General features: G+C 41.0%; 1 protein-coding gene and 1 long non-coding RNA gene across 3 annotated transcripts in view; one reads left to right on the top strand and one right to left on the bottom strand.

The window, feature by feature from the left end:
• The window catches only part of kiaa1109 (KIAA1109 ortholog), a 63,285-nt gene extending 53,173 nt beyond the window's left edge, over positions 1-10,112 (top strand). Inside the window, exons 70-77 of the mRNA XM_042214149.1 lie at positions 1,436-1,625; positions 2,148-2,365; positions 2,751-3,002; positions 3,139-3,342; positions 5,679-5,873; positions 6,917-7,051; positions 7,680-7,845; positions 9,199-10,112. Coding sequence (XP_042070083.1) covers positions 1,436-1,625; positions 2,148-2,365; positions 2,751-3,002; positions 3,139-3,342; positions 5,679-5,873; positions 6,917-7,051; positions 7,680-7,845; positions 9,199-9,415 — 1,577 coding nt within the window. The 3' untranslated portion in view covers positions 9,416-10,112. The remainder of the gene's footprint in view (positions 1-1,435; positions 1,626-2,147; positions 2,366-2,750; positions 3,003-3,138; positions 3,343-5,678; positions 5,874-6,916; positions 7,052-7,679; positions 7,846-9,198) is intronic.
• Positions 10,113-11,426: 1,314 nt separating this feature from the next.
• LOC102299972 lies at positions 11,427-20,005 on the bottom strand. Of its 2 annotated transcripts, none has more exons than XR_317375.3 (4): positions 18,970-20,005; positions 18,101-18,168; positions 16,384-16,525; positions 11,427-13,131 (listed from the first exon to the last, which is right to left on the bottom strand). It is a non-coding gene; the product is annotated as an uncharacterized LOC102299972 (long non-coding RNA). The 2 variants fall into 2 exon arrangements; XR_006052987.1 differs by lacking the exon at positions 11,427-13,131 and adding an exon at positions 15,354-15,568 and having other exon boundaries at positions 18,970-20,003.
• Positions 20,006-26,156: the final 6,151 nt, after the last annotated feature.

Genomic DNA, 26,156 nt, shown 5'->3' on the forward strand with positions numbered 1-26,156 from the left:
AAAAGGAGAAAATATTGAATGATGAACATTTCTTTCAACAGGTCAGAGGAGAATAGTTAGACTGTTTCAAACTGACAGGAAGGCAACAGTATCTCAAATAAGCTTTGTTAAAAAATCAAAATGTGCAGATGAGCATATATTCTTAAAGCGCATGGAGTACAGCAGCAGAAGACCACACTGGGTGCGACTTCTTTCCGTTAAGAACGATAAACTGAGACTAAAATGGGAAAATGTTGCCTGGTGTGACCAGTCTCGATTTTGGGATAAAATCATAAAACGACCACTTTAAAAACAACAGTTGCAGCTGCTGGTGTAATGATGTGCGGGATATTTTGTTGGCACGCCATGGACCCCTTAATACAGACTAAGCATCATTTCAGTGACACAGCCTGCCTGAGTGGCCACACTGTGCCCATATTCTGATGGCTATATCCAGCAGAATATTACAAATGTTATAAAATGCAGCTCTAGCTTGTTCTTAAACTTGACAATAAATTTGTTGAACTCTAAACTGGAACACCTTTGGGATGTAGAGACTGAAATCATGGATGTAAAGATGACAAATCTGAAGCAGCTGTATGAGCCCATCATGTCAGTATGGACCAAAATCTCTGAGGGTCCAACATAGTCCTAGCAAAGTGTAACTAATGAAGTGATCAGTGATTGCATATTAGATCTTTGTTCATTGAGTTTAATATCTAAGCACTGATCACTGATGCTTCTGCTTGAGATGCAGTCAGCTAAAGAAATTACTTGTTGCCTGAAATCGTCCCTACTCAGTGTCCTCTCTAGATGAACTAAATCTGCCACAGTGTGTGTGAAGCACACGTCACCTTCTCGCCTGTTCACCTTCAATAGTTTATAAATAGACACAAAAGCGAATATTTACAGCAAAATGAATCATTTTAACTTTGGTATTTTAGACTAAAAACATAAGAACAAGGTGCTGAGCCATTTTTATCTGAGAGGAGGCTTCACAGTCAGTCTCAGCATGTATTTAAAGACACTGAAGCCATGAAGCTGTGGCTGTATGTGTGTGACTTTATAAAACTATTATTAGACCAAACATATTGACATGTACCAGTTGTGGTTTGTACCTACCAGAAGCCTAGAGTGTTTTCATGAATGCCAGTTGAATATCTTAACACAGGTTAGCACCATTTTTAGATGACATGCCTTGTTGGTTGTGGAGCTGTGAATTTAAGCTTTCAGGGCTGTGGAGGAGGGCAATCATGCTCAGACACCATACAAAGCAGCCATGTGTAGTGTGAGTTGTATGGTTGCCCCGTTGCTGTTGTGGTCCAGCAGCAATAAACAGGTAAACTAGAAGAAGAAGAAGTCAGTCCTTACTTACTAGAATCCACTGATTTTGATGTTGAGAGGTATGGGATTGCTTGTGCGCTCTCATTGGTAACTACTATCGTGTGGTTTGCAGCCCACATCTCAGAGCATCCAAACCAGCAGCCCAGCCACAAGATCCAGATTACCATGGGCTCCACAGAGGCGCGAGTGGACTACATGGGCTCCAGCATCCTAATGGGAGTGTTTAGTAATGCTGACCTGCAGCTGCAGGATGAATGGAAGGTCAACCTGTGTACAGTGGACACCAGCCTATCAGAGAAAAGGTGTGGTATGATGTCAGCGTGACTGCACTGTTCGGCACAACACGATCAATACAGCACTTTTAGATGAGTCATGTTTAGTGCCATTTATTCATTTCATTCTTGTGGCCATCAGAGATTAGCCTGCTTCACGTCTCCATGTCTCTGTACTTTGAAATGCAGATGTTTTCTCTACAAAGAGGTTTGTATTCAGTTTCTGAAGTGTTGAAACACAAAGCACACTAACTAGAGAGCACAATTTCAAAGCATCGCGGGTTATGAAGAAAAACAGACAATTTGCTGACATTTATTGCCCACGTTTCCAAATGCTCGGCAAGCCGAACAAAATTATGTCTGGACTCGAGGGTTTGTGTTTGTATCTAGTTTGAACACAAGAATACACAAATTACACGACATTATGTCGAGAATATATGCCATTTTCTTTCATCTGTGAGCCATTTATGCCTGCTCTCCTTTCCTTTGTTTCTTGCAACAACCTTTTTCACTCATCTGCTTCGTTTCCCTCCCCATCTTTTCTCCTTCCAGTGAGATCTTCATCCACGGAGACCTGCAGTGGGACATTTTCCAGGTGATCATTTCACGGTCCACCACACCAGACCTCATCAAGATCGGCATGAAGCTGCAGGAGTTTTTCACTCAGCAATTCGACACCAGCAAGCGGGCCCTCTCCACCTGGGGCCCTGGCCCCTACCTGCCCCCCAAAACCCCCGTCGTCAACACTGACAAAGGAGCTGCAGAGCTTTGTAAGCATGCCTCGTTCCATACTGCTGGGTGAATGTTGAGCACAGTCTGTAGCATAATAAGGCGCGCACAGCAAGTGTCTTAGGCGGCTGTGCTGCTTGCAGGAAGTGAAATGATTTGTAATTCTAATAAGCTTAATTTGTAAACAACTTTTTCAAATAGTTGAAAAGGTTGTTTAGCAACTGAATGTAATCAGCCTCGCTCATGAGATAATCAGTAACGAAACAGGCAGCATACATTTTAAAGATTGAGGGCTTTATAAGGACAAAAACAACATGACACACTAAATCTGATCCTGTTAGCGCCAGCAACAAGCCTCGTGTTCCAGTCAGAATTCATTTGTCCGCCTGCTTCTCATTCTCCCTCCTAACTGTCTTTGTCACGCAGACATGGATGCGGCCCATCACCGCCACTGGCCCGGGGTGCTGAAGGTAATCGCCGGCTGCCACATCTCCCTCTTCCAGACGCCCTTGCCTGAGGATGCCGTGCAGCTTGGCGGGTCGATGAGCCTCCATGGCAATCACATGACTCTGGCCTGCTTCCACGGGCCAAACTTCCGCTCCAAGTCGTGGGCCTTGTTCCACCTGGAAGAGCCCAACATCGCCTTCTGGACAGAGGCACAGAAAATTTGGGAGGATGGTGAGACTAAATGTTCTTTTTAGGGACTCGTGAATATTAATATTATTCAGTCGAGATGATGCTCAGTCCTGATGAACAGATCAAAACTAAATATATAAAGGTGCATCTCTTTATGACTTGTTTCTGTTACACACAGGCTCAAAAGACGACTCTACCTACATCGTGCAGACACTGGATTTCCATCTCGGCCACAACACGATGGTCACGAAGCCGTGTGGTGCTCTCGAAAGCCCAATGGCCACCATAACCAAAATCACACGACGGCGACATGAAAACCCTCCACATGGTGTTGCTACTGTCAAAGAATGGTTTAGCTACGTCACCGCAATGAGAAACGAAGGTAAACATTTCAGCAAAATCATGTCATTCATGTGTGCCCATTTGTTTAGTGGAAAGCCTCGTCAGTGGGCCGTTGATGCTCGCTTATTTGGGATCGAAAGGCTTGAACGCGTATTTAAAAAGAAAATATTTGGGATTGGAAAATACAGGAAAACAGTTGAATCTGATTACTGTGGTTTGGTTTTGGAGCTGTCCAATCAGAGTCAGCGTGGGCTGATGGGGGACCTTAAATAGCCTGAGGCTGAACTTAAAGTATCGGATAGAGCTGGGCGATAGAACGATAACGATATGTGTTGCGAAATAACTTTTCCTCGATAGAAAAGTTAAACTATTGCGATAGACCTAGTCTCTCTTGTCCTCTTTTAAAAAACAAACAAACAAACAAACAAAAAAAACAACAGCCAATCCAAATTAAGTAGCGCAGAGCCGAACCAATCACAGCCGCAGTGTCACGTCACGTGACTTGTTACGTACAGCACAAGTGCCAAGCCGCACATGTGTATTTGTTTGGGACGCAGCCAGCCGCCGTGCCGCCCGGGTAATGGAGGAAATGAGTGTGCTGACTAGAGAAAAATCAACCGAGAGCGTGAGCAAAGGTTACCGAAGAGAAAACAGTGCCGGAGAGATTGTCGAACGGAAGAGCCATAGAAGTTCCGTAGTGTGAAGGTATTTCGGCTATTTCAAGTCTGACAAAAAAAAAGAGTAGCGTGCACTGTAAATGTGCCGAAAGCAAGTCTGGAAATACAATAAAGCGGTGCATGCTCAGTCTCTGACTGGAAGCGCTAATTCGTCATTCGGCTTTTGTCAGACTAAAGTAACTGTTAAAACTGTTTGAAAAGCTCAGCTATACAACAAGGAGAGATTGAGAATTTCCTCTTAGTTCTCAGTTTATTTGATATTGACAAAAGTTAGTCAGTTTTGTCTGTTCTTCTGTAAAACAAACTAAGATTTATTTTTAGAATTAATATTTTGTTTCTAAGTGGAATTGACAATTTAGTCTGTTTCGTTTGTTCTATTTTGAAACTTAAACGCTTTAGCGGCTGCCTTTTGTGTAGTTTGCAATATTTGCCTTTATCTGAAAAAGTCTCATGTTCCTTTAGTACATCTACCCTGTTGAACTTATTATGGGAAATAAATATTTAAATAAAAACAAGCTGCTGATTATTTCACATTTTACTTGTGAGCAACGGCACATTTAAATCTTACAAATATAGTTATTTGGCTTATATCGTGATAGATATCGTTATCGCCTGAAATGGAAAAAAACATCAAGCATAACATATCGCCCAGCTCTAGTATCGGATCAATTTGGATCTGTAAATCATGCAGATTAATGCCAGTAAAGCCCCAGATTTAAAATAACGACCTGGAAATGTGCAGGATATGTCCGCTTCAACTCTGTCATCAACTTGGCTCACGCTGTCCTTGGAATCTGATTATTCCATGAATATGGGAGCAGTTTTCAGTTGGATATAATTGTGCCTTCTGTCTGTAGTAGCCAAGAAGAGATCCCTCCAAACTCAGTCACGACAATAGAAGAAAAGAGGAACAGAATCCAGAGTCATTGTTCTGGGCAAAAATGCATTCAGGTGTCTCTAAAACGAAGCTTTCACACTCTGAGTGAACCAAATCAAACGGGAATTTTCCAGGATCACACCCTTTTTCTCACAGAATTGATGTGTTTGTGTTTATCTGTTTTAGTTCTGCAGGGAAACACAGTCTAGGTAAACAAAGCGAGAATCTCACTTCATACTTGGACTATAAGTTTAGAATATACTCACTCGATTAGTCTCACATCAAGTTCGGCTGCACAGAATTCATTTTTAGCCATTGGTCACATTAGGATTCTTGAGACCGAGTGAGAACAAAAAGATCAATTAATGGGACCAAATGCTGCTTTAATGTCATACGAGCATGCTGGGAGGGGGGGGGAAGAGCAACCACTTCAAATGTTGATGAAAGCCAGTTTGGGACTGTTGCAAATCAAACATCCTGTATTCTTTAATCAGTGACGTAAACCTAGTAGAAGATAAACCGAAAGGAAGGAAAAAATGAATTTCGTAGCCTTAAGTAGCTTCAGAACTGATTTACTAGGCTAGAAGTGTTAACTGGGGGTATCTGGGGAAGAAAAGATTGCTTCAGACTTTAACCTTTTCTTCACTCGAGACAGCTCAGACTAAAAGGAGAAATTTTCTCTTCTCTCCACCGCGCAGCAGCCGCGTCTTATCTTAAATGTAAAATAGGTGGAGATAGCATTTAACAAAGCGGAAAAGCAGAGCGTGAGCGTGACCTTAAACTCAGGAAAAGAGTTCCCACGTGTTTTATCTCCTGTCGCAGAGCTGAACTTGCTCAGGAACGTCGAGGCCAACAACCAAGAGAGCGGATCGGCTGCCAAGAGCTCCAGTCTGCTGAGCAGCTTCCGCAGCACATCCAGCTACAACCACGAAACAGAGACCATCTTTGCACTACCCAGAATGCAGCTGGACTTTAAGTCAATTCACGTACAAGATCCGGATGAACCTTCTCTAACGGGTAGGTGACAGTAACACCATAAAAACAATCTGCTAATGAATGAGCTTTTTGTGATGTTTTAGTTCACACAAGTCTGTAAATGAACTGTTGGGATCACACTCGGAGTATGGGAGTGTTTATAAAATTACCTGCGCTTCCTTAAATAAATTAACAAATCAACGAATAATCAGCTCGTCTTGTTTGGAGCATCTGCATCCCAGCTCCGCCTTGCACTGCAGGAAGTGACGGCAGCCCTTCGCTTTGCTCCGTGAGCCTCAGATTCCTGACCGTGAACCAGTTCTCGCCCTGCTGCAGGTTCTTGTTAGTGCCCGTCTAGCTTGCAAAGCAATTTCAGAGCAAAACCAGCGCAGTCTTGTGGCAGTGTTTTCTTTGTTTTTGTTTTTTTTAATAGTCGCAGCCCGAATCTGTTTATTCGTATTTCTGAACAAGAACTTAATTATTTCATCGTGTCTCTGGACATAATTTGTACTATTATTTGTATTTCATTTTTGTCCTTATCCACGTTTGGAGGTTGGAGCGATTCATACCCGACTCAGTTATTAATTCTAAATGAATTACTTGGTTCAATTTAGACATTAAAACTTGGTTGAGATTAAGGATTAAAACCTCCCAGGTTAGTTTTAGGGGAAAACAATCAAGGTTTAGGTTCCTGCTGCTTCTTACACATCTGGTTTTTGTAGTTGCTATGGTGACATATCTCCCACTTTGCCTGGACAACACAAATTATACTCCCTACTGAAAAACATTACTTACAAATTCATGCTGACACAAAAAAAAAAAAATCATAATTTTCTTTGTCAAAGAACAAAGAGTCAATCTGAGTAACACCGAGGACTCACACAGTCAGCAGCAATGGAAACTTCAAAATAAGAGCGAGGAGATTATCCCATTGAGTTGCATAATATTCTCAAGTATGTAGGAAACCAAAGGTCGTACTAACTCTACATCGATGTGTTTGCTGAAATTGATTTTCTGGGTTTTTTTTGTTTGTTTTTTTAAATATGACCTTACAAATCCAATCTCTGTGTTTTCATTTGTTCCAGACTCCAGCAGCAAACCCAAAGTGGAGTGCAGCGTGGTGACAGAGTTCACCGACCACATCTGCGTCACCATGGACGCCGAGCTCATCATGTTCCTGCACGACCTGGTGTCGGCCTATCTAAAGGAGAAAGAGAAAGGTTTTGTTTTTTCCATGTTACTCATCGATGTTAGTCTTTCAGTGAATAGAAAAAAAAACCCCAACAACAATGTTTATTCATTTCAACTGCCCACAAATTTATGACTCAACTAGTCACGAAAAAACACCCTCCAGAGTTCCAAGCATTGTACAGTCTGTCAAGAATATGAGTCATCAAGCCATCGGAGGAGAAGACCACAAGATTAAGCACATCTGTCTGTCTCTGTACTTGTGAAGCTGTCCGCGTGCTGTGGGACAAATTTTTGGGAGCAGCGTGACACGCTGTTACTTTCACACACAGCAGCCAGGTCAGGGAGCCCGACGCGCGCAGCATCCTAATGGGTTTCAAGTCGTCACAAAGGAACAAATTAGCAGTCTTTATGCCGGCGACCTCGCTTTCATCACCACAATTAAAACAGCCGTGACTTTGTTCTGTTGATTCTGCAGCAAAGTAGAAAGAGTAGCACTGCGAGCGCTTCAGATTTTCACACGTTTGATTCATTCTGAATAATTGAAGTAGGACGCATCTATGTTGTGCTCTGATGTTGTTGTTCACGAATGTGCTAAAAGAGAAAACTGGAGCGTTTCAAAGCAGAGACCTGATTGCCTCTCTCCCTCGGTGTCCTCAGCTCTTTTTGCCCCGCGGATGTTCGCACCTCGGCCCGGCCAGAAGAGCCCCACTGCCCTGCACGATGAAAGCTCCGCGGATAAAGACAAGGACGACAGCATCAACTACACCACGGTGGACTGGAGGGAGTTCATGTGCAACACCTGGCACCTGGAGCCGACTCTCAGGTCAGCTCAGCATCTGTCTGTTTTTATAAGACGCACACTTTCACATGATGAGCAGGAGTCCTAAAGCTCACTCAAAAATGTTAGAGGAGAAAATAAAAAGCATCTTTTTCTACGAGTTTGTTCTCAAAGCAAACATGATTGCACCAAACCAACAAAAACAAACAATGCAGCAAAGGTTTAAAAAATTGCTTTCATTTTCTGTTTAGTTAGTGTTTGTGCTGGAAACCATCAAGAAATGATTGTGCCGTTTCACCAAGATGTGGAACAGCTGAGCCCCAATTATGGCCTAATTTTGTTCTGTTTGTTGGATTTTTGTGGGTTTTATCATCTTGTAAAGACTCTTTGAATATTTTCGATTCCACAGAGATGCCGATGAGCTATTTAATGAGCCGGGTTGTAAAAAGTAAAAGTGCAATTAGCCCATTAAAAATGCAAGTTTTGAAATGAACAGAAAGATGCGCTGTCAGTGCTTGGTTATCTAAATGTTATATATCGATTTTTACTAATATTAGTAACTCTTCTATATGTGAGAAGCAATGTGTGAGGCTAGTTTAGGTGGAGCCAGTTAAAAATTAGATTCACATCAATGAATTTATAGCTGTATGATTAATAGCCCCAGTAATACAGTAAGAAAAAGACAGTATCAAAGAGAGAACCCGACTCACGAACAGACGACCTCTGAGAAGGCACTTGCAGGTGATTGCAGGAAGGAAGAACTCCTTTATCACAGGAAGAAATGTCCTGCAGAGGCAGGCTCAGGCAAGAAGAGGAAAAAATAAGGACCAAACTCAAACTTCAGGAGAGAGAAGACCAAAGTTAATGACATGCAGAAGTAGAGAAGAAATGCTCAGTGGGAAGTCTCCCAGCAGCCTGAGCCTGTAGCAGCGTAACTAAGGGATGGTTAAGGGTCACCCGATCAGCCCTAACGATAAGCTTTATCAAAAAATAATGAACAGAGGTATAATTTCACAAATGGCCTGTACAGGATGAGCAATAACTTTGCAGTGCAGTATCTCTTATTAACCCCCTTAGCCTTTTTTAGATGCTAGTTCATAATTACTAATCATTAGTCTTTTGTGAATTTGTACAAATGCAGCACAAACACTAAATAAATGAAGCATCTTAGTCCCTTCACAAAGACTTTGCTTCATTAATCCCAGGAAAGAACAAAGATTTTAATTTTAAAAAAAGAATATTTTTGAATCTTTATATGAAATATCTTTGTACAAAGCAACAACTTCCCCTCTGAGATTCAAAAGGAAGAAGCAAATCCTTTAATGGAAAGAGACGTGCAGCAACAGGGAGTCTTTTCATGCACCTTTAGCAATGCTTAAACTTCACCTCTACCTTCAGGCTCATCTCCTGGACGGGTCGGAAGATCGACCCAGTTGGCGTGGACTACATCTTACAGAAACTGGGCTTCCACCATGCCAGGACTACAATTCCCAAATGGCTGCAGAGGGGTGTGATGGACCCACTGGACAAGGTGCTGTCAGTACTCATCAAGAAGCTGGGCACCGCTCTGCAAGACGAAAAGGAAAAGAGAGGCCGAGACAAAGAAGAACACTGAGGAACTCAGTCATGCCACTGGAATCAGAGCTGTGCAAAATGTTTCAACACTAGTTTTCTGTATTTAAAAGGCCACTACTTTACGATGTCCAGCATCCTGCATAGTTGTTTACTGTGGTGCTTGCCTCTAGGGGTTGCGACTGAAGCGTTTTGCACTGCTGTTTTTCGTTTTCTGTACATTTTGAACAAATTAGCAAATGCTAGCATTATTTGATTGCTTTAAAGGTAAAACCCTGCCTCTCTTACCTGTTGTAAATGACCTTACTGAAACCGCTTCAAAGTTTATTTTAAGGCTTACCAGTCGTTCATGAGAAATGATTTCTTAAACCATTGCCTTTTTCTCTGTTTCCCATGGAACACATGGTAGGTATGCTTGATGTCATTTATAGCGCAGCTTCGCGATATTTAAGAGGAATTCAGTGACGCGTTCTTCATTGACACGAACAAATAAATCCTGGGAGATTTTTCTTAAAATCATCCCCTCACTCGTGAGGATGATATAAGCTTGTAATTATAATTTGATCATTATTTATGACTATGTGAAATTCAGCATCTGTATGATGTATTAGCTTGATGTGTCAAGCTTCTTTGTCTTTTTTTTAATCCACACATTAGAACCAATGTATATAGTTAAATTTCTTAAATGTGTTGATTTCGTAACTTAATAAAACTATTGCCATGAAGTTTTAAAAAATAAAGCTCACGTCTGTTAATTTTACACAGCTTAAAGGTAGGTTACCTGTTCCATGAGCTTTAGGAGTTTTGTTGTAAATCACAACCACCAGTCCTGAGAGATAAAAGTGAGTTTTCCCCAACTGGTTATGAGTGGTAGCTGGGAAACTGATTGCTAATGTCCCTGTAATCCAGGCCTACAGACCGCTCAGTGATTCCCTGTTAAACCACTTTCATTGTATCCTCCATCCAATGTCCACATAATGTCACATGAGGCAGCTTAATAGAAGTCCATGGGAAAATATCCCTCAGCTCTAAAATCTTTAAACAGTTTCCAGATGACTTTATGGGTTCAGTCGCCGATATTTCATATCTTGTTTCAAGACCCCAAGATGCCAGCAGGACTTGATGGAGGGATGTCATTTCTACTGTCTTTGGTGTCTAGACCTGCCTCTAGACGGACTGGTTCACAATTGGATCCAGTTTAAGAAACAAAGCCCTTTTTTTTTTTACCCTTTAAATCATAGGTGTCAAACTCTGGCCCGCAGCCTAATTACATTTGGCCCGCGAAGCCATACCAAATTACTATCAGAGCTGGCCTACTGGTATTATACAGCTAATATATATATTGTTTAGTAGTAAGCTTTGTTTGTTCCATATTCAGTTTTTAAGCAAAACGTGTTTGAGTCCATAAGAAAAGATTCATTCTTATATCTAGAGGAATAAATATATTTCAATAAATATTAATGTTAGCCCGCGACTTTGTTCCAGTTTTGAATTTTGGCCCACTGTGTATTTGAGTTTGACACCCCTGCTTTAAATGAAAGGGCAGCACTCCTTTTTTTTTTTTTTCTTGCCTAAAAGCCACTGACTCACGAGCACTTCATTCTCAGATCTATGAAATGCATCTTTTGTGTTGATACTTTTCCAGGAAATGTCAGTCAGGTGTTACAGGAGCAGTGTCTGATGCTTTTAAGTGCTTCACATGGTTTAAATCAGAGCTGTAATGGTATCTGCATTAATACATTTCCTTTCCTGAGGCAGTAATTTGCTTCACCTCTGGATTTTTGGAGGAGGTAATGAGTGCTCCTGTAAGACTCTTTGTAATTGAACTCATACTAGTTTCCACTGATGTCTGTGAGGGGGGAAAAAAAACCTCCCGACATGTCACCGGCTTTGCTCACCGCGGGGTTTTGTTAATACATTACTCTGACTGTAAGACCCCCTTCCCCACCTCTCCAGTGCTAATCTCTTCCTCCGTGCCTTTCCCCCCTCACCACGAGCCATGTTCCACTTTTGGTTCCATGCCATGCTTTTTGAATTTTTGATGGTGCGTTGGCGGGTGGAGCAGGGCACGCGGCAGCACAGCAAAGGGGGAAGAGAACTGCTGCGTTTCCTCTGTGATGTCTGCTGTGAGAATACAGAAGTGTCACCTGAGGAAAGGCAGACCGCTCAGTATGAGAGCACACTCAAGTCTTTGGTCTCGCTCGCCAGGACCGGACATTATTTTTGATTTTTTATTCTGCCTACTCCACGCGCTCTCCTTTGAAGTGATTTCCGATTTGCATATCGTTACTGCATATTTCTTTTATTTCCTTCACTTCCTGGAGATACAGTATATACATATAAACATGAGAGCCAAGCAAATGACCAGTAGATGGAGTCAAAAGCCAGTCGTCCTACAAACTGAACACCTTAATGACACCTCCCTTTAGTGTACTGCTGTGTTCCTGAATTATAAAATAGAAACGGAATAGAAGACATTAAAAAGTCATGAAGTGGCCAGAGATGTCAAGCAGCTTAAATTGGATCCGTCTGGCTCAGACGCTCTTTGCTGGAGTTACCAGGTCCAGGAAGACTAACAGACCATTAGGTCGCCTACATGTGATGACAACAATCTCCATTTGACAGATTAGTGTGCAAAACACCGTTCTGAAAAACTAATTGTAGAATTAATTTCAAAATCACTGCCAACTCTAAGTGCAAACTTGGTGGTGGTGCAGACCAGTCGCTCTGGTTTTCACCAAACTGAGCTGGACAAAAGCACCAGGGTTCCTTTTAACCTCACAAACTGGGTGAGAAACTACATGAAAGTTGTTAATTAGCATGTTTTTTTATATCTTCTGTGTTTGATCACAGCAAGAAAAAAAATGCAATTGCAAAAATTGCAAGTCATTGCCACATAGTAACGCCGGGCATCTCCGCATGAGAGCCACGCTCAAGTCTTTGTTGAGGTGCCAGAGTATGTCTTGAGTTTTGGGACAACAGGAGAGAATTCACCTAGACTAAAAGATGAAATGAGTTTTTAGCCTTGCTGTTGTTGTGCATCTCTTTAAGGTTATTAAGTCTCTTTGTTTCATTTTGTGTTACTTTGCACTGTTTTTCCATCTGTGCTCATTTTGTCTCTTTGAACCCATTTGTATTCATTTTGCAGCCTCATAATCGTTTGTAGTTACTTACCAAAAGATCTGGTGACTGTGGAGCACATTTGAGTACACTGCCGTGAACATTGCCATGTTCATGAGACAGTTTCAGTTTTATGACATTGTTCGTTGTCCTGCTGGAAGCAGCTGTCAGAAGATGTTCACCGTGGTCAGCAACAGTACTCAGGTAGGCTGTGATGCCCAGAGTGTGCCAGGATAATATCCCCCATCCCATTACAACACTAGCAGCAGCAGCAGCCTGACCCATTAATAAAAAGCAGTACAGATCCATGCATTCCTGTCATTTATTCTTTAAAAAGAAACCTAATTTAAAGTTCAGGTTGGATACAAGCTTTTCAATGTGCGTTTCAAATTACATTTCGAATAGTAATACTTAAAATATTGTGACAATTTCAATTTCAGCCTCGAGTAGTTTTGACCTTGGGAAGATGAGATGGTAAAAAAAATAAGCTGAAGCAAAAGCAGCATACAGAATACAAGTGAGAGCATAGCACTATAAAACAAGTATATCACCTTGAGCTAGTTCAAACAGCAGCAGCTTGACTTCTTGTTTATCAGATGTCATCACATCACCTCCGACATGACTGCTCTTTATTGGCTCCTGCAAGGAAGACTTTACTGGTCATTTTTGGTCTCTTGCCCCGAGCTACACAGCAGAAAGCCTGGGTGTATGTGCTTACATAAGGGGGGGTCTAAAATTTTGACGTCAGGGCCCTTGGACTTTAGGAGGGACCATAGATACATTCACGGACAGAAGCTGGATAGCGTAGTGGTAAGACTACACATCTTTGTAGTAGAGCTGGGCGATAGAACGATAACGATATGTATCGCGATATAACTTTTACTCGATAGAGAAATTAAGCTATCGCGATAGACCTCGCCGCTCTTGTCCTCTTAAAAAAAAAAAGGTCAGCCAATCCAAATTAAGTAGCGCAGAGCCGAACCAATCACAGCCGCAGCGTCACGTCGCGTGACTTGTTACGTACAGCACAAGTGCCAAGCCGCACGTGTGTTTGTTTGGGAAGCAGCCAGCGGGTAATGGAGGAAATGAGTGTGCCGACTAGAAAAATCAACCGAGCGTGACCGAAGAGAAAACAGATGATGGTTCCAATGCCGGAGAGATTGTCGAACGGAAGAGCCATAGAAGTTCCGTAGTGTGAAGGTATTTCGGCTATTTCAAGTCTGACAAAAAACAGAGTAGCGTGCACTGTAAATTGTGCCGAAAGCAAGTCTGGAAATACAATAAACTGGTGCATGCGTCACACTGTGCGCCACGTTATTGTTTCGGTGAAATGAATTTCTACAATACTGTTACTGTTAATTCTACTCTCTGCAGTGTTTAAATGCTTACATATACACACAGTTACTGTCCGTCCACACATACGACTCGGTTCTGCTTCTATGCCCCAGCTTTGTTTACTTTTTCCCACCGAGGCTTCTAGACTTCTGATTGGCCAACATTTCTGCACGGTTAGGAATCTAGCGCCACCTGCTGCTTTGGCATGTTCATAGCAGCGTTTTCCTTCATTTCTGCCTTTATGTGTGGACGGGATTATTTTTTTAAAACGAAAACGGAAAATCTCCGTTTTCAAAAATACCCGTGTACGTGTGGACGTAGCCTCAGTCTCTGACTGGAAGCGCTAATTCGTCATTCGGCTTTTGTCAGACTAAAGTAACTGTTAAAACTGTTTGAAAAGCTAAGCTATACAACAAGGAGAGATTGAGAATTTCCTTTTAGTTCTCAGTTTATTTGATATTGACAAAAGTTAGTCAGTTTTGTCTGTTCTTCTGTAAAACAAACTAAGATTTATTTTTAGAATTAATATTTTGTTTCTAAGTGGAATTGACAATTTAGTCTGTTTTGTTTGTTCTATTTTGAAACTTAAACGCTTTAGCGGCTGCCTTTTGTGTAGTTTGCAATATTTGCCTTTATTTATCTGAAAAAGTCTCATGTTCCTTAAGTACATCTACCCTGTTGAACTTATTATGGGAAATAAATATTTAAATAAAAACAAGCTGCTGATTATTTCACATTTTACTTGTGAGCAACGGCACATTTAAATCTTACAAATATAGTTATTTGGCTTATATCGTGATAGATATCGTTATCGCCTGAAATGAAAAAAACATATCGTGATATGAAAAAATCTCATATCGCCCAGCTCTACTTTGTAGTGGGAGTCACAAGTTCGATTCCTGCCTGGGGTGTCTGTATCCAGTAGGGTCCTAGACCTAGAAAGTGCTACATATGCTACGGCAAGGAGGAGTCAGGACGCCAGAACAGTGGGGGTAATATCACAACCCCCCACTCAGAAGAACAAAGCGAGTCAGACGATCTTTATCTTGGAGGAAGTCTAAGAAGCTGAAGATGGAACTGGAACCTACAAACCATCCTCGTGTTGTATCCCCCCCGTGGCTGTGCTCTAGCACCACTTCTTCAGGCTCAGGTCACCCTATGGATTCAGGCAGTAACAATCAACTTTGGTGGAAGATGCACGAAGGTAGGTGTACTTGTTCATGTCTTGGCAGGAAACACGTGCTTTGACATGTCGTCACCTCCTTGGCTTGGTAGTTTATCTTCTTGTGGTTAGTGTCCTGGTGATGTTTAATGAGCACTATTGGTGTCCAGCTGATCTGAATAGCTAATATAAGTAACTTTGCCTTTAAGTAACAAGCTGGGGGTGGGGTTCTTTTTGGGGGTTTTTTTTTTGGGTTTTTAAAAAAAAAAAAAAAAAAACACCAAGAAAATAAATAAATAAATCAAGCTTTATAACCAATTATGTTACTCAATAAGTTTGTGGCCAGCAGAACAAAGAGCAAAAACCATGTTGAAAGCTTTATTTGACCTATCTTTGAGCAGGTACCAAAATCTGTCAGCATTCATGCACAAAATACTTAAACAAGCAACAGAGACTGCGATACCAACATTTTGAAGAAAGAAGCAAGTGAATACAGTGAAGAATGAAACACTGCAGCATTGCACTGTCTCTTTTCTTAGACGTGTTGACACGAAACGCTCCCCAGGTCCAAGGAGTCGGCTGCAGGTTTTTAAAAGAGATGTAAGTGTTACCAGCGTATGGATTTGGGAGCACAAAAAGGTAAAGGAGGGTTAGGCTGGGCACACATTAAGTTCTCTGCACACCTACCCTACAGATAAAACAGTGACTACAGCAGATTCAAGTCTAAGCAGACAGGGAAGGCTTTATCATTTGAAACCCACAATGCAGTAAGAGTAAAAGAAAAATAGAATAAGAAGCAAAGGATAAAAGCATGCTTTCTCATAAACATGCTGATTGGATTCTGTCGTCAAACTGGAATTCACAAATTAGGACATATTATAGGTCACTTCACATCCCTATTAGCTAGACGTCTAATATCGTTGCATTGGAAGTCTGTTAAGTTCCCTACTATTTCCCGGTGGCTTAAAGATGTCATGTTTTTTTTAAAACTTGAAAAAATTAAATATACGTTGAGAGGTTGCACAGCCAAATTTTTTCACAAGTGGCAACCCTTTATCTCTTATTTTGCTAGTCTAGAGGTATTGCCTGTTTAAATCTACTTTTGTTACTGTTATATTCCTCTAATATGTTTGATGGTTGTGTTGATCTGTGTGGGACTGGGGGGGGTTGTGGGTTTTTTATATATATGTGTGTTTATTTACTTAGGAAAATGAAGAAAGGTTGATTGTATTTTGGTAACTGCAAGTACTGTTGTTTTCTTTTTTCAATAAAAATATTTTCTTACCAGTTCAGTGTCCCAACTTTTCCACAACTACACAAATAGTCCCTGAGAGCAGTGTGGGGTTGATCTTTGAAAAATACTCACAAGTTTCCCAGTAAAACTGGAAACGTACTTTTGCTTTAAATTGTGCTCGCTTCTTCTGTTGGTCTATTGTATTTGTTGTAACCTTTGCTTCCATGACGGCCAGGTCTCTCTTGGAAAATTAAATCTCGATGAGACTTTTACCTGGATCCATCAGCCCAAGCTGCGAAACACTGCAATTATAAGAAGACACCCATAAGTGATGACATCCAGGAAGTGCTTTTTTGTTGCACTTTTTTTTTTTAAATTACTGTAATTTTCATGTGCTAAGAATTTAATTTAACTGATTTAAGATCTCACTGCTTCTTACTTAAGGTTTTTTGTCTTTTTTGTGTACAAATAAATTCACATAGAAGGTTCAAACACACAGATCTGTTCATACACACTACTGACTATCACAGCATGACCAATAACGAGCCTTTAAAATACACTAATTACAGAGTGTACACAGTCTCAGTGGGTACAGTGAGTCACAGGCTCCCAGGTGGTGTGTTTTGGTTGAAAAGCTGCTGCTGTGGCACACTTCTGGATAATCTCAACACTTAAACATTTTTTTTAATCAGTGTGTGATCAAATATGGAACTTTTCCATCTTTTAACTAGCCAGTACTGAGACATTTGTTTTGTAGTGTCTGTCCCAAATTACAGATCCTGATTCTTGTTGATGGTGAGAGAGACCAGTGAAATGTTCAGGCTTTTATCTTTAATAGTTTCTCAAATATTTGTGTTCGAGCATTGCCTCAGATTTCAACGTGTGAAAAACAGGAAGTGTGTCAATAAACATCCATCCATTCGCTTCCGCTTATCCTTTTTCAGGGTCACGGGGGGCGCTGGAGCCTATCCCAGCTGTCATAGGGCGAGAGGCGGGGTACACCCTGGACAGGTCGCCAGTCTGTCGCAGGGCCAACATACAGGGACAGACAACCATTCGCACTCACTTTCATTCGCACATTCACACCTAGTGACAATTTGGGTTATCCAATTAACCTATCCCCACAAGCTGCATGTCTTTGGACGGTGGGAGGAAGCCGGAGTACCCGGAGAGAACCCACGCAAACACGGGGAGAACATGCAAACTCCACACAGAAAGACCCCGGCCTGATGGTGGAATTGAACTCAGGACCTTCTTGTTGTGCGGCAACAGTGCTAACCACCGTGCCACCGTGCTGCCAATAAACAACTTTTCAAAATAATCTATCTTGAAAACTATTTGATATATGAAGCCAAAATTTCACAGCAATCATAAATGTTCAAAATTATTTATGCAAATCGATGGTCAAGCAGAAGGCTTGGTTGATTTGAAATGGAACAACCCCCTCTGTCCAATAGAGGCCATGCCCCCGCCCAGAAGCAAAACTTTGTCACTGTGTCCTCTGACGGTGGTTATCAAACCCGTGCATGGAAGAAGACTCGTTTAAAGATGAAAAATACAGAAACAATGCATCAAAGTGCATTCTTCCAAGATTTATGCATTCACATGGGATGAATCCCTGTAAAACTCCACATCAAAGACGGCTCCTAGATTGCTGACCGTGTAGCTGGTCAAATTAGGAAAAGCATGAAGTAGGCAGCTCTGCAGTGCAGAGCAGTTAACTAAACTGTGTGGCCCAAACACATCATGCTTAGTGCTGCTGGTGTGGGAAACAACAGCTGGGATTATTCTCCCTGTTCTGTTCTTATGTCACAACATCTGCTTTCTGTGGGGTTTTTTGTTTGTTCACACAACATTTTATGAATAAAATAGCTCACCTGTCTCTCCTCCACTCCTCAGTAGTTCCTCCCCATGCACAGTGGAGTTTTTCACTCTCAAACAGCCACTGAAATTACAAGTTGAGGGGAAGATAAACAAGCGTCTCCATAAACGCAGTTGCATGAAGCTATCATTTATTCAGACCAACAGAAACACTATTCTTCTGGTTTCTTTCATTTTGAGAAGAGAGAAAAACATGAAGAGTAAAATATTGAAATAACATTTGAACCAAATAAGTCACTTCCTGCCACTGGAAATGCCTCCAGTCACAACTGTTGGAAATCCCACAATGCACCTGTAAATTTACAGGTCAAATAAACTACCACAAGCTCCCAGAACTGCTGTTTGCAGATGTTACTGCATTTGTGAAATATAGCCTGATTACTGTAAAATAATATATTATTTTTTATATATATTGACATCACATCCTTGATGCCACTTTAGAGCCACAAGACCTTGTCAAAGCAACACTAACAAAACTATATAGAGGAATACCCATATTCCCAGGCACACACACTTTCACACACCTTTTGACTAGGTTGTTTCTGTGCACGTTAGCCCTTTTTTTTTGTTTTTAGAAAAACAAAATATGCAAGAAGGATGGAATGACGGCTGAATGAGCAGAATGCCAGAAAAATATATTCAAATTCTGTTGAATTTGCCAGGGATGTACTTAAAAATGTAAAATCTGCCAATAGACTACAATTACAATGTCACAACTATTTTACAACATACTGACTTAAATGACACATCACCAACAAAAGGAGTTGGTATCTACAGCAGGAAAATATTGATCTTTAAAGATGAGTAAGAGGCAACAGGAAAGAAGTATGTTACCCTATTTTAAGGGGAGAGGGGGTCGGCTTACCTTATTTAAAGTGAAGATCACAACATCGAGTTTTCTGGGATGCAAACATGTTACGGTAATCACCCTGTCGTTGAAGTCAAACGACACCAAGTGCTTTAGAGTCTAAAGCAATGCGGTGTCCTTCATCCAGGTGGCAGGCGATGTTAACTTTACCCTATTTCCAATGTGACTTGTGCTTCATTCGTGTTTCCTAATTTTGTCAGATAAATGCTTCAAATCCACAATTCCTTGTTGAATTCAAGCTGTGTCTCCTCCAAAAAGCAGGCATGGGACACAGTAAAGTGAATTTCCTGCTTGCCGTTAGCTAGTCCTTTCGTTGAAACCACATAACACAAACTTTACGATTCTGTCGTTTGTGTTATTTGAACATCGTTTCGATGATGTGGTCCCAGTCTCTTAACCGTTTCGTCCAAAGATATAGAAGAAAATATACAACTAAGTAAATAATCCACTTCGGTTATGCTAACGCTCGTCGCTGCCGCCATATTGATTTCGCCTCCCGTCACTCGTTCGCCAAAATTCCCGCCTCTGGGCTGAACAGCAAATTAAGGGGCCGTGACCTGACGCCTGTCACTCACTACTCCATGAAGATGAATGGTAGCTGATGCTGCGGTGCATATGCTTTGAGAATTGACTATGTGCACGAGACAATGCTAACTTCCTGAATTTTGTGTTTTTGTTGTTTCCTTTATCTTTTCTGAGTTCTCTCTTTGTTACGAGAAAATATTGTTCGGTTTCTTTAAGTACCCCATGCACAGGGCAAACGAATTTTATTTGATATTATTGGCTAAATTTCATATACATAAGTCGAAATTTTCTAACGCAAAACCATCGTTTCGGTACTTTTTAAATTAAACCAAACAATATGTTAAAACCATACAACATTCTCAAGATCAAAAAGCTGTCAAAACCATAAACCTATGTTCCCTGTTCAATATCATGTGATTCTATAATTGACTGTCTATTTTGCTTTTTTATACGAACCCCCTGACATTGTGTTTGCTATTTTGTATTTGTATATCTGTATTTTGTGCTTTGTCAATAAAACGTATTAAAAAAATAAATTAAAAAAAAACAATGCTAACTTCCTGGTTTGAGACCGAATGTGGGGTTGTGCATTTCCGGTAGCTTTACTTTGCGGTCAATCGCTACTGCGAAGATATACTCCAAAATCATGTCCAAAACTCGAAAACGGAAAGATCGCGTTAAGTTACAAAAAGCAGAAGGTGGGAACACTCACCACTGCTGTGTCATAAAAAATCTAATGATCAATTTTGACGTTTAAAGCATTTAGATCGATCAGTTGTTTACATCAGTCAACACAAGCAGAACTGCATCACTGCAGCAGAAGACACATGTCCACATTCAGAAGCACATCTCTGTATAGTGACTGGTCTCATGATCTAAACAGGCAAATGTTCAGCATTCAAACTATAGGTGAAGAATAGTCAAACCAGATGTTTCCCTGTTATGTCGATATCAGCTAGTCAAGTACACAACTACACAGCATGTTAACAAACCGTGAAAAAAGCCACACAAAAAATGAATGATTGCTGGTAAGGGTTTCTATACATTAGTATTTACGAAGGGTATGTTGTGACTTACCTTCAAAATTACAGCGGTCCCTCGCTATAACGCGGTTCACCTTTCACCTCGCTCTTTCGCAGATTTTTTAGTGCAAGTTTGTATGCTTTTTTTTACATCACATTGTGTCCTGCGTCCTGATCGCTGCAGACGATCTCCTCCGTGACGTCTCTCCTGTACAGTACAGAATCGCTGCAGTGTGACTCTGAAGTGCAGTACTGTATGTCCACGATGTCCAGGAAACGTTTTGCACCGTCAAAAAATAAAATTGGCTACTTGATTTCACCTATCGCTGGTTATTTTTAGAACATAACACCCGCCAGAAACGACGGACAGCTGAGAAATATAACATTTGAATCCCTTTTCTCTTTTTCTCTGAGGCGCGGGGGAAAAATATCGACAAGTCGATGAACATAATTTACAGATATATTGGGTAAATGCCCAAGACATCTATAGAAATGTAAATCGCCGCTTGATTCATTCATTTGCTTAACTTGTTTTAGACAGCAAACAGGGCGCGAATAGGACACCGGAAACAAAGCTCCCCACAGGAGTTTCCGCACCGGAAGTAGCATATGTTAACGTGCACATAGTCAATAAGCCAATGTAGCTAAATCCTGTGGGGGGTTTTTTTCTTTTGACTATTTGGTGTTGTTGCTGCACTTCGTTACACCAGCGTTTAAGTAATCTGTTCTAAGATTATTTGAAATTTATATAAATATATTTATTTTTTATTGAAAAAGATAGGAGGGCTTAGCCCTGTCAGCCCATTCATACCAGCGGTCCCTGCCTGCATGTGTGGATAGCAGGGTGAACGGTGGCCTTGTCCCTTGCACACAGAGATTTCTTCCAATTTTCTGAATATTTCGATGTTATTGTAACATAAATGATTAAATAAAATTCTTCTCATAGTGATAAAACATTATTCTGAATTCGTTCCAATATTTTTAGAGGCTATTTTATTTGATGCTCTTTTTATACTCAGTCTTGTTTCTAAACCTAATTAGACTTGAGCTCTTCGTTTTCACAAAATATTGAATTTCTATGTTCTCTTATGAATAAAAAATGGCCTTATTATAGTCACAGTTGCATTCTGTATTTATTTACAAGTTACGCAGCTTCACAACTGTTTTGGACCTGAGGTTGTGCCCTGCCAACAACACACGAGACCGCTTTGAACACCTTAAACTGACACAGATTTTTTTCTGTTAATAATTAGAGTTTTAATTATTTATTTCCCTCAGCCATTACTGAAAATTGCTTTCCAGGGGAAGAATATTTTTTCTTTACATCTTCAAATCATCATCTTGTTATGAGAGGCCTCATTAGCCTAATGATGGAAACAAAGAGCAAAGGCATGATACTTTCAAGGATATTGAAAACCTCTTCAAAGCTGTCTTCTAAACCTTGCCCTACAGAACAAATGTGCCCACGTGGGACAATAAAGTCAGGTCCATTAAATTGAATACCAGAGAGCGCTGTTATGACGTACAGCTGCTAACCTGTTTTAATGCAAATGTGCAGATTGAGATTTGAGCGTCTTTTTGATTGAGTTTGTAATTGCTTGTTCCACCTCATTGGCTTTACCTGATTTAATAATTCATTATAACAATATGCCTCATAAACATTAGAAGGGGAAGTTGGTAGTTGATAGTCAGATGTGGCTTTTCTCAAGTGTTCACTTACTCATTCTCTGTTTGAGATGTGCACATGGTACCTCAGGGGCTTTCCTCACTCGGTGATGACCCCACTGACGACCGTGTTGTCTGAACTGAACCGCTATGAACATCTGCGCCAGCTGCCACATCTCTTTCATGTAAGGTAGCTTGAATGTAATGCTTCTGTACTAACGCCAAGGAAATCTGCTTTCAGGCCAACTAGCTAGTAGTAGTAGTGGCTATCTTCTGTCCCACTTATGCCCCACTGGATTCACGGACACTTGGTTTGTGGCTTTGCTGTTAGTCCACTAATAATATGGTGCCAACAGCTTTTCTTAAAGCTGCACTAATAATGACTATTTTTACATTAGAAGTTATAAAGTCTCTTACTGCATCGCTAAAGGGGATGATGTGGATGATGATTGTCCTCCTTCAGCCGGTCCCTTTAAGGGCCACCACAACTGCCTCCATCTCACCCTATTCCTAGCATCCTCTTCTGTCACACCACCACCTCTACATGTCCTCCTTCCCTACATCCATTAATCTCCTTTCTAGTCTTCCTCTTTTCCTCCTGTCTGCCAGCTCTATATTCAGCATCAATATAGCCACTGTCCCTCCTCTGCACATGTCCAAACCATCTCAGCCTTTCTTCTCTAACATTGTCTCCTAGTCGTTCACCCTGAGGTGTCCTTCTTATGTTCTGATCCTGTTCATTTTGGTTACTCCCAACAAAAATCTGAGCATCTTCACCTCCTGTCTTTTGCTCAGCACCGCCACCTCCAAACCATTCATCATATCAAATCTCAATAACATATCGCAAGCCTTCCCTTTCACTCTTGCTTGTATCCTGTCACAAATCACCCTTGACACTCTTCTTCACCTTTCTTGTGCAATGTTTGTTGCTTTCATATTGTTGGCTCCAGGTATTTAAAGTCGTCGACCTTGACTATAAGTTGTTTATAACTTTAGGGCTTAAAATCCTCCTGAAAACTGAGGAAAATACTTTTTTTTGCGATGTCCTGCCACTTTAAACAGGTCATCCCCTTTCTATAATTTTAATGGGATTCACAGGGACTGAAAATATTTTGTAGCCTTAAGTGGCCACTCCAAAATTTGCTATTTTTGACACCTCGGTGCTAAGTACATTTTCAGTCTGAGGTTGCTGCTTGCTAAAGAAATTTCAGCGTTGTGTTTATGGGCTCATTTGATGCCTCCAAGTCAACGAAAAGGAACAAACCTACAGAGAATTATCACCCATCTCACAGACATCTCCTAGACGAGGGATAATTCACAGTCAAAGTTAACAACAGTGAGTAAGCTGCAGCCACACATTTACAGATATTTTCTGCAGGAATGAGTAGAGACCAAGTAGCTGACGAAAGCACATTTTAACCACTGATATTAGCATTTCTGCTGCTCAGTGGACGTTATGAAAGAGCAGATGGACGTAGAGAATCTAGGTTCTGCTAAGGTCAGTCCAGTGCAACTCTGAATGTGAAAACACTCAGTCCTAGCAGAAAATGTTTCAAACCAGTCAATTCTTTCAGGAAATTACACACCTTCAAGACCAGAAGGCATGTCAAGCCACTGACCGCTTTCTGTGGCACATGTCAGACTTATCTCTGGCAGCGAGAGATAAAGTCTGCAGGTTCATCCAGACAACCCACAGATGGCACTGACACAGCTTCATCATCTCAGAAACGCGCACACACACACACACACACACACACATAAACACACGGGCTTGCATTGTTGTCTACAAAAGGCAATTTCAGCAGAGGTAGCCAGGGTGCTAAAGAGTGCACAACTCTTTGCTGGCAAATGTCATACGGGCAAGTTGATTCTGCTCATTCGTGTGAATCATTAATGAAATGAAGGTCTGTGGAGGGTAGGGGTGCACATCTTCACACTTTAGCTGCAGTTATAACCTTCCTCCCAAATCCTCTCTTTTTGCTGAGTTCATCCAGACTGGTTGGTTTAGTTAAACATCTCTCAAGGCACAACATGAACTTTAGATATGTCTGCTATCACAGCTTGTTCCGTGACCCACGATTATTCAGATTTATGTAAAAGAGAACATGAGATGTTTCATCCAAGGAGTATTTGCATTAAAAGCCTTATGGGCTAATCACCACTTCTTAAATAGTGGATATGAGCGATTAAGAGGGGAGACTCTTATACTCGATACTATCTCTGCAACTTCATTTAGTATTTTCGTCCGAGGAGTTCTGACAAATATCCTTAGGAATCATTATCAAATATAGAGCTCTGCTGAGAACTCAAATTGTAATAGGTACTCCACGTGTAAGCAAAGGCCTTTAAAAACAAACAGTTTTGAGTAAATTAGATTATGAACCCAAGACACACAGGCAAGAGACTGCTAAGTCTTAATTCCTTTAGACCTTAGTGCACCCGTTCAGATTTGAGCATGAAATTTTAATGGACTCACTTAAGCACTAAGGTGGGTATCTGGCTCGGTGCAGTGCTGTCTCAGAGCCCATCTTTCTAACAGGCCGCTGATAATTTATCCTCTGGAGTCACACGCTTCCTAAATTGTCCCAGAGAGCTCCGTCTCACATTGTGTTGTTTTGTCCTGGTACAAACTCCCACATGGCAATAAAACTGATTAATTACATCTATACAGTTATCTTTGTGTATCTATCTATAAAGATATATATATATACCTGCAGACAACATCTGAAAATTTTTGACCTTTACTTTTGGCTGTGTGTTGTGATCATTGAAGATTTAAAGGTCATATCAAATAAATGTAACGTTGACCATTTGTTTCTTTAGAGTAGGGCACTGACCCCTTATTTATGTAGTATTAGCAATTGCACCAAGTCCATTTCGTCACTGTTTTAGACTTTAATTTGAACTTTTCTAACACCCATGGTTGACTTCCATTACACTTTTATTGACTTGGACCCCACAAGGGGGAATTGTATTTGGACTTCTCGGCGTATAAAACTTAAAATAATGACAAAATACACAGAAATGCTTCAGCTGGGGATGTTGGACACAAGAATTGTGTGCTTTCAAAGGTTATTTCTTGTGCCATCGAACAGTTTGGAAAAGGCAAGACAGATAGAGGGAGGCTGGCATATAACAAATCTCCCAGGGGAAAATTTTGAATTTAGAGCAGTATGAGTTCAGGGTTGCGTCTTAGCCAAGAGACTCAGCAGGACACCACTTAATCCATCTCTGCTGACAAACACCTATCAATAATGAAAGTGCCGGAAAATGGAGTGGGTGATTCCTTTCGTCAACTGCCAGATGATCGAGACATTTGACTTAAGCAGGAAAATGGAGCGCGACACTTGTCTACATGCAATAAATGCATTTCCAGCTCTTCACATAAGCACTAGCTCAGGATCTGTCACTTTAAGTTTGTGGAGTCAGAATGCTTGTTTATTATCACTGTAATAACCCACTCCACCCAGCTTTCCTTTCGGCCTGTGGCGGGTCTCATCTGCAGGCATTGGAGAGGTGGTGTGGCTCGTTTCCAATCAGTGACATTGGTAACACCTGAGTGCTCAGCGTGCCAGTGCTCTATAAAAGCTCTCAGAGCTCAGCTGCTGGGTGGCTTTCCTCAGACAACCCATTGAATTTTGTTTTAGGGTTTTCATTTTGAAAAACATATCCACATACAAAAACCCCCAATGTTGAACCCTGTGAAGAACATGCAAGAGCAACAGCTGGCAATATAAAACTAACTGTACAGAAATGTCATTCTAGCAAAAAAAAACAACAACACGACACACAGTCTGACATCAGAAAAAAAAATTTGACATTAAAAGGCAATTGCACAAATGTCCACATATAAATGCAGAGATGAAGTTTCTGAAAATGTTCACCTCTTAAAAAATTCATTTTCAGTGACCTAAAGCACCAGTTACAGTGTTGTGAAAAAGGATTTATCCCTTTCCTGATTTCTTACTCTCC

This window comes from Haplochromis burtoni, unplaced genomic scaffold, assembly GCF_018398535.1.
Source record: "Haplochromis burtoni strain Fernald_Lab_line unplaced genomic scaffold, NCSU_Asbu1 Contig_523, whole genome shotgun sequence".
Taxonomy (NCBI): domain Eukaryota; kingdom Metazoa; phylum Chordata; class Actinopteri; order Cichliformes; family Cichlidae; genus Haplochromis; species Haplochromis burtoni.